Source organism: Phascolarctos cinereus, unplaced genomic scaffold, assembly GCF_003287225.1.
Source record: "Phascolarctos cinereus isolate Bilbo 61053 unplaced genomic scaffold, phaCin_HiC Scaffold_5;HRSCAF=322, whole genome shotgun sequence".
Classification (NCBI taxonomy): domain Eukaryota; kingdom Metazoa; phylum Chordata; class Mammalia; order Diprotodontia; family Phascolarctidae; genus Phascolarctos; species Phascolarctos cinereus.
Genome location: NW_027555958.1, coordinates 124,707,065 through 124,721,859, shown reverse-complemented (window position 1 = coordinate 124,721,859; position 14,795 = coordinate 124,707,065). Strand labels below are relative to the sequence as shown.

Genomic DNA, 14,795 nt, shown 5'->3' with positions numbered 1-14,795 from the left:
TTTTTTTTAAGATAACCAAAACAACAAAAATCACTTCCAGGCTCTCTACCTTATTTTACTCCTACGAATCTTTATGACTGTTCACATTTAAGGAATTCTTGTATAATCTATTTCTCCATATACAAATGCAAACATTCCATCCTCATAAATCCCCCCCCCAAATTATTTGTATTTGACTTTTTTCTGTTTTTGAAATATAATATCCATGCTCCCTGTTCTTTTTTATTCTTTTCTCTATTCTTTCATTTATACTATCATTAAAAAAAATTCTTTCATTTCTTTGAGGAATTCTAATCAATCTCAGCAAGATGTATTTTTGTTGAAGCTTTGCATGTAAGTTTTTTAGAATTCTTGTCCTCTTTGGGGTTGTTCCAGCAATCCACCTGGGCAACCTGACTTTGCTGGTCAATATAACAGAAAGAGGGGCCAAGTCTGCAATCTTGGCCAAGTCTTGCAATTCTCTGGAATATACTCTCTGTGCTTATAACATGGGCAAGAACTGAGTACTTAATTTAGTTACCCTAGCTTGTGGGTCCAGTCACTTTGTCTCTGGAGTCTGGATACTAAGTCAGTGATCCTGGTCTGCTGTTGTTCCCGAGTTCCTACCCTGGTCACTCTGCTTAATCTGAAAGTACACCCATAAATTCTTGCTTATTCCTACAAATTGCAGGCAGACAAGAAGTATATATAGTCTGTGAAATCTTTTACTTAAAGAAGCAGCTTCAATATCCTAGTAGACAGGCCTGGATATAGGTCTAAGCAAAGAACATGGGAGACTGTTTACTTCATACATATCTCACAAATTAAAGAGGCTTTCCATCAACACTGCCCTGCCAAATAATATCTTTGAAAACTGGAGAGGATTTTTTGGGGAATAGGAATCCTATAGAATCATCCCTGTTATATCAGAGCTAGGAGGCAGTGAGGAAGACTGACCTAGAAAAGAATAGGAATGCAAACAGGAATATCGTGTAAGACAAACTCCTTTTATTTACACTTTTGTTGGTTCATGTGTCTTAGTTCATGTGTCTATCCCCAGCTTGAAACCTCTGCTTTGGTACTAGTTGCCACCTTGTTCTTTGGACTTTGGTCTTCTGGCTCCTGACTTGACGTGGCTTCTGGTTTATCTTCTGTGGTGCTTCCTTTCATTTTTTCATGAGAGGACATCACCCTCAGGCCCGGTTCTAATCACTAGCACATATAGTCCCCTCCCTATAATCCAACAGTATCAGAAGTCATGATGACAGTAAAAGAAGGTTCAGAAAGAGAGATTTTGAAAGGCAAAATTTTATAATTAGGGAAATTTAAGAGTCCAGTACACTTTTCTTTATGTTAGACTAACTTTTCAAAGTAAAGAGGTGATTGATTTTCCAGACATTCACTCCTACCTTTTATTGTTTTCTTTAAAGACAAGCCCATACTTCATCAGTTATACTAGAAAGTAAATGGTATTATATAAATTTGGAAGCACTGAAGTTTTAGATTAGGAAAGTCATGAGAATTACTTTTGACTGAAAAACAGTTTGTAATCCTGAGGGTAGTTAAAAATTAATTTCAAAAAATCATAATAGATATATGTAACTGACATATGGAAATCTGTGTTTGAGCTAATGATTGATTATGATAGAAGTCTGAAAATAAAGCCCTTTCTCTTAACAGCAAAAAAAAACAAAATAAAGAGGAGAATCAGTGAGAATTTTCAGCATGCACTTTTGATGGGAAAAAAAGGAAAGAAGGAATAAATAAATAAAAATAAAGGAAATTGGCTAACATAAGAATTTATTTTGCATGGCTATACACAGGTGTAATGGGCTTTGTTCTTGCCTTCTCAATAGGTAGGGGAGGGGAAAAGAGAAGAAAAAAAATTGGAACTGGAAATAAAATAAAATTGAATTAAATAAAAGAACCATGATCTTGAGCATAAAGATTTTTATGAGGTATAAACATAGTAGGGATAAGAAGAGGGAATAAATATTTGAATGCTTTGTTTCTTTTGCTTTATGTGGAAGTATGGAAGTAAGTATATAAATCTATGTAAGATAAATACTTTTTGTAACAATCTATGAGTATCAAATAAAATTATAGATATGGAAGTGTTCTGAAAAATATAAAATCCAATGTAAATATAAAGCTTTTGTTTAGTATTATTTATCTTGACTGAGTAGGACACTATAAGGAAATTAGATGTTTTAAATTAAAACCTAAAGGAATGAGAGCCAGGAAGATTTGGATTAAAGTCTCACCTCTGACACATACTGGCTCTCTGACTTGAGGTAAGTGACCCAACTGCTCAATAGTCTAGACAATTCTCTATGACTAAGCGGCAGAGAAGGTGTTACTTACATTGGTACAGTTGCTTGTAGTATATTAATTTTCTTTCCTTTTCCACCAAGGAGGAAAAATTTCCCTTATTTTCTATTTTTGTTTTCTGTTAAGCAGGCTTTATCACTTTGGATTGAATCCCAGTGTTTCTGTTCTACCAGAGAGTACATTTCATGTGTCTCTGATTCTGGCCTTAATTTTTCTTTTTAAAAAATTAGTTCCTCATTAAAAACTTAAACCATCAACAAGTATGAACATTTAGGTACATAAAGAAGAAAAAAAGATCATTGCTTATAAAACCACATCTTTTCTTTCATTTTTTTATTAATTTATTTTGATTAATCAACAATCACTTCCATATGCTTTTGAGTTGAAAATTTTTCTCCCCCTTCCTCCCACCCACCCTCCCCAAGATGGCACACAATCTGATATAGGTTTTACATTTAAATACCCATTAAACATATTTTCACATTAGTGAAGTTGTAAGTAAAAATTAAAACCAATAGGAGGAACCACCAGAAAGATGAAACAAAACTCAACAGAAGGTAAAAATAAGTGATAGCGATTCGACTTCCATATCTCTTTCTTTGGATGTGTACGGCATTTTCCATCCCGAGGCCTCTGGAGATGTCTTAGATCCTCGTAATGCTGAGAAGGGTTCAGTTTAACAATCTTAGTCATTGTCTAACGTGGCTGCTATTGTGTACAAAGTCCTCTTGGTTCTGCTCACTTCGCTCAGCATCAGACAATATAAGTCTTTCCAGGTTTTTCTGAAGTCAGCCTGTTCATCCTTTCTTATAGCACAATAGTATTCCATTACATTCATATACCACAACTTCCTCAGCCATTCCCCAATTGATGGTCATCCTCTCAATTTCCAACTCTTTGCCACCACAAAAGAGCTGCTATGAATATTTTTGACATGTGGTCCTTTTCCCATTTGTTTGATCTCTTTGGGATATAGCCCTAGAAGTGCTATTGCTGGATCAAAGGGTATGCCCATTTTTGTATCCCTTTGGGCATAGTTCCAAATTGTGCTCCAAAATGGTTGGATCATTTCACAACTCCACCAACAATGTATTAGTGTTCCAACTTTCCCTCATATTCTCCAACATTTATCATTTTCCTGTTTTGTCATGTTGGCCAATCTGATAGGTGTGATGTGGTACCTCAGAGTTGTTTTGATTTGCATTTCTCTAAATCAATAACATTTTAGAGCATTTTTTCATATGACTATAGATGGCTTTAATTTCTTCATCTGAGAACTGTCTGTTCATATCCTTTGACCATTTATCAATTGGGGAATGGCTTGTGTTCTTATAAATTTGTCTTAATTCTCTATATATTTTAGAAATGAGGCCTTTATCAGAGAGACTGGTTGTAAAAATTCTTTCCCAATTTTCTACCTTCCTTCTAATCTTAGTTGCATTGGCTTTGTTTGTGCAAAAACTTTTCAATTTAATGTAATCAAAATTATCCATTTTGCTTTTCATAATGTTCTCTATCTCCTGTTTGGTCATGAATTCTTCTGTTCTCCATAGATCTGATAGGTAAACTATTCCTTGTTCTCCCAGTTTACTTATGGTATCAGCCTTTATATCTAAGTCATGAACCCATTTTGACTTTATTTTGGTATATGGTGTGAGATTTGGGTCTATGCCTAGTTTCTGCCATACTCTTTTCCAGTTTTCCCAGCAGTTTTTTTCAAAGAGTGGGTTCTTATCCCAGAAGCTGGGGTCTTTGGGTTTATCAAATAATAGATTACTATAGTCATTGACTACTGTGTCTTGCATATTTAACCTATTCCACTGATCCACCTCCCTATTTCTTAGCCAGTACCAAGCAGTTTTGATGATTGCTGCTTTATAATACAATTTAAGATCTGGAATTGCTAGGCCACCTTCCCCTGCATTTCTTTTCATTAGTTCCTTTGATATTCTGGACCTTTTGTTTTTCCAAATGAATCTTGTTATTATTTTTTCTAACTCTATAAAATAATTTTTTGGTAGTTTGATTGGTATGGCACTGAATAAGTAAATTAGCTTAGGTAGGATTGTCATTTTTATTATATTAGCTTGGCCTACCCATGAGCAACTGATGTTTTTCCAATTATTTAGATCTGATTTTATTTGTGTGAAAAGTGTTTTGTAATTGTGTTCATAGAGTTCCTGGGTTTGTTTCAGGAGGTAGACTCCTAAATATTTTATAATGTCTACAGTAAGTTTAAATGGGATTTCTCTTTCTATCTCTTGCTGTTGGGCTTTGTTGGTAATATATAGAAATGCTGATGATTTATGTGGGTTTATTTTATAGCCTGCAACTTTGCTAAAGTTGTTTATTATTTCAAGTAGTTTTTTACTTGATTCTCTGAGCATATCATCATGTCATCTGCAAACAGTGATAGCTTTGTTTCTTCTTTGCCTATTCTAATGCCTTCAATTTCTTTTTCTTCTCTTATTGCTAAAGCTAAGGTTTCTAGTACAATATTGAATAACAGTGGTGATAGTGGACATCCTTGTTTCACCCCCAATCTTATTAGAAATGCTTCTAGCCTGTCCCCATTACATATAATGCTTGCTGAAGGTTTTAGATATATGCTATTTATTATTTTAAGGAAGACTCCATTTATACCTATGCTTTCTAGTGTTTTTAATAGGAATGGGTGTTGTATTTTATCAAAAGCCTTTTCTGCATCTATTGAGATGATCATGTGGTTTGTGTTGGTTTTGTTGTTGATATTCTCAATGATGCTGATAGTTTTCCTAATATTGAACCAACCCTGCATTCCTGGTATAAATCCTACCTGGTCATAGTGTATTATTTTTATGATAAGTTGCTGCAATCTACTTGCTAGTATTTTGTTTCAAATTTTTGCTTCTATGTTTATTAGAGAAATTGGTCTATAATTTTCTTTCTATATTTTGACCAACCATGTGTTTTCTATAGAGGCCAGGTGGCACTTCATGTGAGTGTTCTGAACACACTTATAGCTGGATTTTAGTGTTTTTGGAATTTTATGATTAGAAAATGAAATTCACTTGCATTTCTCAAACAACCTTTGGCTAGAGTATATAGGGTGTATGACATTTCCTCATGAAGTTTTCCTTCCTAGTCTAGAAATGTCTTCTCTAATACCCTACCAAATGTTTAGCTGGCCTGTGCTTAAATATTTGCAGCAAAGAGAGCAGGGAACTCCCTACTTAGTAGTATGCTTTTGGTGACTTAGAATATTTTTATTAGATTTTTAGCTTGTATTTTATTTTGGTGCATGATAGCTCTAGAATATCTACCTGGGGAAGTGGAAGGGGATTTTTTCCTAGGTTCCACAGATATATTATATGTCTATAGTTCTGACATATTTGTGGTCTAATACATGTGGATACTCCCTCCCATGAGACAGATCACAGATCACCCATTCCCACCCATTACTTGTCTATTATTTCCTACAAATCTGCCCCAAAGGGTCAGCCCAACATACTGAGGGCCTTCTTCCATATCTCTTGATGTCACCTGGATGCTGCTGCCAATACAATCTAAAGATGTTTTTATTTTCTACAAACATGATAGTCAATTCAGCATACTTATATAGAGAATAAAATCCTTCAGATTATGTCGATTTAGACCATCTGCTAATCAGAAGTTTTTTTGTTGTTATGGCAAAGCACTCTCAGTCAGTCACCAGGTATATAATAAGCAACTATTATGTGTCAGGCTCTGTGCTAAGCTCTAGGGATACAAATCTGACTAGAAACACAGCTCCTGCCCTCACAAAGCTTATATTTTGATGGGAGACTATACCATATAAGAGAAAGTTGAAAAGGCAGGTATGGTGGTGGAGGTGCAGATGAGGGTACCCAACTTGGGAGCATAATACAGGAAATCTTGAGTGCAGCCAGAAGAGTAATGAGGCTTTGGTTTTCCCGTATACCTTACTTGCATGGAAGTTCTGGGGGGAGCTATCCAATTAGAAGAAGGCCATTAGAGTGAGTGGAGATCTTCCAATGTCTGAACTCTGGGGCTAGAGTGAGCTTCAGGATGAAGAGCTGGAACCTAGTAGAGGAAGTCCAGAGTACAGCTTGGAGAGGAATGAGAAGACCTAATATATTAGAAAATTGTTACTTTTTGTTTTTTTTTTGCAAAGGTTGTCAAAGTGGCTCATATGCTTCAGGATATGAGTTTAGGTAGACTTCACAAGCACATTCCACTGAACTTAGGCATACCAATAAAGAAGAATGTATTATTTCTCTCCTAAGGGAATACAGCTTTTTCTATTTATTTTTATGCAGAAACAGCAAACTCATCAATAATCAAGAAGTCCTGATACCCACTCACTACTTCATTGTGCTAACAAGTTGCAAAAATAAATCCCAGACTCCCTGGCGGTGTGAGAATTCTTTAGAGACCTTCGCTTTTATTGTCCCTCACAGGGCAGACAACAGTGAAAGTTGTACTGTAAGTATACTTGGTTGCTTAAATATTACATATGAATAATTATGCACAGCTCTGGTTCTAGGTGATCACTGCAGAAGGAGGTAATAGGTAGGTTTTGATTGTTATTTAAAGATGGTATCCTTATAGCGAGCTAGGAAATCATCCACATATCCCAAGTTCAAGGTACAAAAAAGAGATTTCAATGTGCAAAATTCAGTAAGCAGGGTGACTTAAATATTGAATCCCAGAAACACTTGAAGTATTTGTTTATCCTTTTAAAAATATGTATTTTTCATTTCAACATTGTCATAATGTCAACTAATCATAATTTTAAAATTACAATGTAAATGAACTTTCTGTCTGATTCTCATAAAATATAGATAATTGTTCTTCTACTTCCTTGTTCTCTTGATTGAGAATTTGAAACTTTTTGTGTGTGTCATCTGACTTTTTAAACACTAAATCTGAATAATTTAAATCTCATCTATTCTTAGACTTGAAATGGTACTGAAGAATCTCTCCGTTCTGATCTCCCTTCCAGTGCAGAAATGTCTTCTATAATATTCTGCCGCAAATTCATCTGACCTATGCTTTAATATTTGCTTTTGAGTGAGGCAGGGAGAAGTCCCTATTTTAGACAGTTCTAATTTATGATGAGGTGGATAGTGTCATGAAAGCAATGAATGTGAACTTGGACAGACTTTGGGAGAGAGCAGAGGATAGAAGGGCCTAGAGTGCTATGGTCCATGGGCTCACAGAGTCAGACACAACTGAATGACTGAACACCACCCCCACAATTTATGAAATTCTTTCTTATATTAAGCTAGATCTGCTTCCCTATACTTTTGAACCACTAATTCTAGTTCTGAGGTCTGGAACCATAAAGAGATTCCTCTCTTATGGGTCTTCGTATGATGTCTGCGTCCAACAACAGCTGCATAGTGTATAGAGAGTCTGTGAATCTATAATAGGTGTCTTTTACATAACTTTATGGGATTACTTGATCCACTCTCCTGATGACCACTAAGTAGGTACCTTCCTTTTCTAGCATTCTTCAGGGAGCTATATTCAAACTGCTGTATTGCTCCAGTCCCTGTCATCTCTTCCCATTTCTATCACTACTGCTTCTTCTCACCAAGTTGTCTATCGTTGTTTTGATGATGATGATGATGATAGCTAACTTTATATAGCATCTATTATATGCTAGGCACTGTGCTTTATAAATATTACCTCATTTGATCCTCACAACAACCTTGGGAGGTAGATATTATTATTACCTTCATTTATAGTAGAGGAAATTGAGGCAATCAGAAGTTCTGTCCTGTCCAGTGTCACACATCTAGAAAGTTATCTGAGCCCAGATTTTGAACTCACATCTTCCTGCATCTATGTTTATACATATATGAGGGATGAGATAGAAAACCAGACTGTAAAGAGTTAAGGAGAGGAAGTGTAAACAGTGAATGTAGACAACATTTCCAAGGAGTTTGGCTGAGAAATAGAGAAGAGATTTAGAATGAAAGCTTGAGGGAATGATAGATTCCAGTGAAGTCTTTTTAAGTAGAGAGATTTCTAATTCCTTCTTTTCTCCCTCCAGTTAAGCCCCATATTGCTCTTAAGACTTCTTTTTCTTATGCAAAGTCTGGTTATGCTTCTCCTTTGCTCAAAACCCTTCGATGGGTGCATTCCTGTTGCTTAATGAGTAGTTGGTCTTGAAATCTGGATCCTTTATAGTCCTATATTTTCCCACTTTTATCTCATACATTTTCCCTTCATATATTCTCCACCTTGGCCAAATTGCCTACTGACTATCCTTCAAGCATGTGCCAATGTTTACACTGATCTCTAATCCTAGAAAGCCCCATCCTGCCACCTCCACTTTTGGAATTTTTAATCATCTTTTAAATGTAGAGGATTCCTGATTTTGGAACTCTTGGCATGGGAACCTGCCCCACCAATGAAAGGAAGCCATCTGTGACTTGGTAAATAAGTTTTAGGGATTTGTCTGATACACACAGCTGAAATGACTTGTATCAAGTCACATGGTTAGTTAGTCAGAGATGGTATTTGAACCTAGATTTTATTAACTCCAGTCTCAGAACTCTAGTCACTATACTACACTGTCATTCTTTAAAGCCCAAATCAAACGTTACTTCCTAATTAACTTTTCTTTGATCCTTCCCTTTTGTCCCCTGAGTCAACAATGATTTTTCTTCCCTTAGACCTCACATAGCATTTTTGAAACCTCCCTTTTAATCTTTCATTTTGTGCTATAATTATTTGTGTATGGGGGCATCTAGGTGGCGCAATAGAGAGAGCACTGGCCCTGAAGTCAGGAGTACCTGAGTTCAAATCCGGCCTCAGACACATAACACTCACTAGCTGTGTGACTCTGGGCAAGTCATTTAACCCCAACTGCCTCACTAAAAAAAAAATTATTTGTGTATGTCTTTATGTGTCTTATACTATAAGTACCTTGAGTTCAGGAACCATGTCATATATAAATGTTGTATTTCTCCCATTGATAAGCAGAGAGCTAATGCCACAATAGGCATTTTAGAGGTTAGAATCATAGGATCTCAAAGTTAGGAGGGACTTCAGAAGTCATAGGATTTAGAAATAAGGGATAACGATTCCTCTACTCTTACCCTCTCATTTTACAGATAAAGAAACTGAGACCCAGCAAGGTTAAGTTACTTGTCCAAGGTAACATAGATCATCCAATCCAACCCCTCAATCAGGACAGATAACCATTTATTTATTAGCAGTAATTTCCTAACAAATATTTTTTGCATTTGAGTTGAATTGATTCTGTGTGTCACATTTATTATCCTTTTTATACATCAATCAATCAACATTTTATCAAGCTGTGCCTATGTGAAATATGTATGCTATATATTAGATTGCTACCTTCTTAAAGGCAAAGGACAATGTTAAACTGATTTTAGGACCACTGGAACATAGATTTAGAGTTAAAAGGAATCTTCTAAGTCATTTAGTACAAACCCTTCATTTTACAGTTGGAAAAACTGAGGTCCAGAGAGGTTTGTCTAAGGTCACATGAGTAATAAGCGGTAGAACCAGGATTTACACCCATTCCTCTAACTCCAAACCTAAGAGTCTCTCCACTGCTCCACACTGCCTCTTATAAACTTCTCTTTTAATGCCATGTAAGCATAAGTGCTTGGGAGTTGGTCACACCAAATAATAAGTCAGAGTGTTCTGCAAATGTGTTTTATTTGCACCATTCTTCTGGTTCTCCTTTGATTCTTTATTTGCTTCAACAGCATGGAAAGCAGGAATCCTTGTGGGTGGAAGAGCTGCTGAGGCTTCATAGAGCCCGGGTCACTGATGTCGAACTTATCACAGGACTAAGCTTCTATCAAGACAGAAAGGAGCCAGTCTCAGATATTTTGAAGCTGAAAACATATTTGCCGATATTTAATCAAGAAGATTGATTTCTTTTTCCTGCCATGTTTCTTTGTGAGAGAACTTTAAATTTCATGGAAAAAAAAGTGTTATATAGAGTTCTATTCCCAGTGCCATCATATATTAGCATGTCGATTGAAAACATTCAGCCAAAAGCAGAATTGGGAATTGTCCATGTGACACTAGTATCTCAGGGAAACTCGCTGGACTCAGCACAGCATTAGGAGGGAGCTCCTAATGTCTTACACATCTATGAATATGTAAGAAGAGCATGCATTGTTCCAGTCCTGGGGATAAAGCCAAAGGAGATGTAGAAGTGCTTTTCCTCTTCTCTTTGTCTTGGGAGAAGAGCAAGTAAACTAAAAAAAATCTTCTGGAAGTCAGATTTTTATTTTTTTGATGATTAATGTGCTCACATGAAGTCTGTGGAAATGAGACTAAAGAGTGGTTCTTCAACATTCCACAATGCATCAGCATGTTAACAAAAGTTAAAAGGTTATATTATTTCACTTCTAACTTGGAGGCTTCTTTGTTTTTTAATTGTATAAAGTAAATAGAAGGGGAAAAAAAGTTACGTACTGCCTACAAAAACAAATACAAATCTTGGGAGTCAAGTTACTAGAGTGGAGAGAGGACTGATCTTGGAGTCAGAAATCAATTCAGCAGAAAGACTGAGGTTCAGGTCCTTCCTTTGACACATCTCAACTGTGTGACCTCGGCTAAGTCATTTGCAGTGCCCTGGGCAGCTTTCTAAGACTGAATTCCAGACAAAATGCTGATGTACTCTGGTGGAGGAAGTTTCCTCAACAGGATTCCCCCACACTTGTGGAATCGCAAGGACCCCTCCAGACTCACTAAATAAATCCCATGCGGTTCTTCCTCAGTTTGAATGACTTTAATAAGTTATTGTTTGTGGGAAGACCTACAAGTCGATCATGCCTATTTATTGTAAAAGTTTATTGTGGGGCCAATTAACTTCATATCTTTGATTTGTTCAAAGAGGAACCCCATTTATCATCTAGTTCAGTACTACTGAACTGAGACATTGGAAATTAAAAATTCCTTTTGGGTTCTAAGTGATCATTTTAAACAGTAATGTGAGCTAGCATCATTAGAATACATCAAATTCACTGAAGCATACATAGAATTCCCCAGTAAAGACAATAAGGTTTGTATAGTTAACTTATTCTAGCCATATCAGGTAAGGAAAAACAGGCAGAAACGTTAGTGGTTGGAAATGTACTTGTGTAGCTTCTAAGAGTTCAGTTGGCTTATTATAGCCACTGAATATTTTTTTTTGTACACAACATTGGCACTACTATCTCCACCATTTGTAGCTGTGAGTGGTTGTGTCAATAATGGTGATGGGTCTCAAGATACTATCCCCATCTCTCTCAAGCTCCCTATGGAACAAGAGAGAATACAATGAGCATGATTTTCTCAGGACTTAGAAAACTTTGGAGGCTGTACTACCTTTTGGAACACCTACCACACTATTTTGTCATTCCTTCAGTCCACTATATATTTTTATTTTCTCATTCTGTGCTGTGTCCTGTTGACAGATGGCCACAAAGAATCCATGTGGCTCTCAAAGGTACTCAGTTTGTGACTTGACAATAGCTTAGTTACTTGGAGAATCTGGCTCATTTACTTACATTTATTCTTCAAAAGAACACACACATGCATGACTTCACTCAGCTCTTGTGGAGTCTATTAGAAAAGCTTAGCTAAGTGTATAGATCTCTTTATCATCATGCTATTGTGTCACTGGGATGCCATGATGACTTGTCCCTTATACACATAGCTTCTCCTCACACTACCATTTTCTGCCACTGGCGTTATTCAATAGTGTCAAACAGACCAATTTGTTATAATGTGTCACTACTTTGTTCTTCCTACGTTGTAATATCAAATTCATTTTTTAAAAAAAATAAATTTACATGTAATACAAACATTTTGTTGACTCTTCCCCCACCCCTTTTATTTATTTTATTTATTTTTATTTATTATTTTATGAAAGAAGGATTTTCTTCAACTTACCCCTGCTGGAAATGCAAGGGCTACTCACTAGCTCTGTCCCAGTACTGATTGGCAAAGGGGCTTTGACTTGCTCCATGTCCAATCTATATTGGTTCACCTGTCTAGGTAGTCTGGTGATTTCTCATTTTTAGAGGCTCACCATGTTGGGGCCAGACTTAGTACTGGCACTCTATTAGCATAGTCCCCAGTAGCTCAGAACTGCCTAGCTCAAAATATCCACCAACATCCACCTACCTGGTAGCTGTGATTATAGGCATGTGCCACCATGGTGGGCTGTCATTTCATTTCTTTCTTTTTTAAAAATAGCTTTTATTTTAATCTTTTGTTTTTGCATCCCTAGATTTTCCCTGTATCCTTTCTCTTCCCACTCCAATGAAATCGTGCCTCATGACACAAAAGTTTTTTGAAAAAAAGACAAAAGACTAAGAGGAGGGAAAAAAAATTCAGCAAAACCGATCAATATAATTGTTATATGCAATGTTAAACTTTAGACTCCTCCTCCTACCTCTACAAAGGAGTAGGGGTAGGTGTCTTTTTATGTTGCTTTTTTTAGAGTAAGTTTATAATTTATAATTTTGCAACATCATTCCTTTTTTGTTTTTTTTAATGGCTGTTCTTTCCATTTACATTGTTGTAGTCAATGTGTATATTTCCTAGCCTTCTTCCATTATTTTGCATCAGCTTATGTAATCTATTGACTCTTTAAAAAAAAAAAGGAGGTGGGAACATATATACTTCAGTAATGTTAGCTTTACATTTGGATTTAGTCCTGGAGAAAATTTGTTGTTGATGATGTTGCTTTTAAGGGTTGTTCCTTTAAAGAGTGAAACATAGGTCTCATCTATTAAAATCATATAACCAATTATCTCCCACATTAGAATTGTGAATATCCATGGCTTTGCTCTCTAGCACCAAGTTAAATTGTATTAAATTGATGAGGGGGTCTGGAAGGTATTTTGCAGAGGAATATGCTTATTCCACTTTCTCCAGTAAAAATGGTATTCTGCTTATTAGACCAGGTACCTTTTTGGTTAACTCCTATACCTACTTTGGTGACCCATCAATAATTTTTAAGTCATTTTATATATTTGTCTTACATAAATAATTTAATCAATAACTTATAGCCTTATGAAGTACAAAAGTTGGAAAGGGCTCTAGGATTCATCTAGTCCCAAGTCAAATGGATAAGCATTTATTAAGTACCTACTATGTGACAGGTATTGTGCTGTACATTGGGGATACAAAGAAAGTTAAAAAAATCCCTTTCCTCAATCTCTTTTCATGATTTAATGGAGGAGACAACACGCAAACAATAATGCACAAACAAGATATATGCAGGATGATCAACAGAGGAAAGGTGCTGACATTAAGGGAGACCAGGAAAGGTTCCTTGTAGAAGGTAAGATTTTAAACGGAGGCAATGATGAGAGAATTCCAGTCACTGGAGAAAGCAAATGAAAATATATAGTCAGGAGATGTAATGTTTTACATAACAAATGGTAAGGAAGATGATGTCATTGGATCACAGAGTAAGTCAAGGAGAGTAAGGCAAAGAACACTCTTACTTGTTACTCTTGAACCCAAGGTTTTTTGGCAATGAACTGTGAAGACAGCTGGTAAAATAAATCTTCAGTAAGAAGCAAAGTTCATTCTTGGTTCATTGAGCAAACAGCCCTTTCTGATCTGTGATCTCTGGCACACATTTTATGTGTACATTTTATTATACATTTAACCAGGCCACACCATTCCAACTGGCTTCACCTTACAAAATCATTTGTATATAGTCTCTCAGTGTCATGAATGCTTGCTTGCTTTACCTTTTGAACATGTAACAAGCAGGGAACATTAATCACAAAAAAAGAAACAAAATCAATATTTTCCAGGAAACCAAACTTCAAAATGAAATATTGATAAACAAGTCTCAGAAATTATATGATAAACAAGTCTCTGAAAAGTTATCAGAAATCTTAAAATCTCTATCACACACCTACAGTATATCCAAAAACAACTATATGAGCTCTAATCAACAACTATTAAATTTAACTTTTTCCCTCCAAAAGACTCAGTACTTAATTCTGGTGACATGCAGTTTTTAGTTCAAAACTAAAAATGCATGCTTTTTTGCCAGAGACCTAAGTTTTTAGTGTATTAGATAATAGACTGACAGAGCAAAAAGAAACTTTAATAATATAACTGGTCTATTCTGCTCCCAAGAGTAAGTCAACCAGGCCTATCCCCAAAAAAGTTAAAGGGAAGGTCCTATGTGTATAAAAATATTTACATTGGTTTTTAATTTTTTTTTATGGTGGCAAAGATATGAAGCTAAAGAGATGGCCATTAATTGAGGAATTGAATAGTCTGTGGTTTATGAATATAAGGGGAATGTTACCATGTAGCAAGAAATGAGGAACTAAATGATTTCAGAGATAATGTGAATAGACTTGTTTGCACTGATGTAGCATGAAATCAGCAGAGCCAGAACAATTTATACTGCAACATCAACATTATAAAAATGAAACATTTGAAAGATATTTATAAGTTGAAGAAGTGAGCAGAACCAGGAAAATAATTTG

At 35.8% G+C, this 14,795-nt stretch overlaps 1 protein-coding gene across 1 annotated transcript in view; it reads left to right on the top strand.

The window, feature by feature from the left end:
• ENPP1 (ectonucleotide pyrophosphatase/phosphodiesterase 1) overlaps nt 1–12,134 on the top strand; it is a 113,733-nt gene extending 101,599 nt beyond the window's left edge. Inside the window, exons 24-25 of the mRNA XM_020987073.2 lie at nt 6,609–6,774; nt 10,041–12,134. Of these exons, the coding sequence (XP_020842732.1) occupies nt 6,609–6,774; nt 10,041–10,211 (337 nt within the window). The 3' untranslated portion in view covers nt 10,212–12,134. The remainder of the gene's footprint in view (nt 1–6,608; nt 6,775–10,040) is intronic.
• Nucleotides 12,135–14,795: the final 2,661 nt, after the last annotated feature.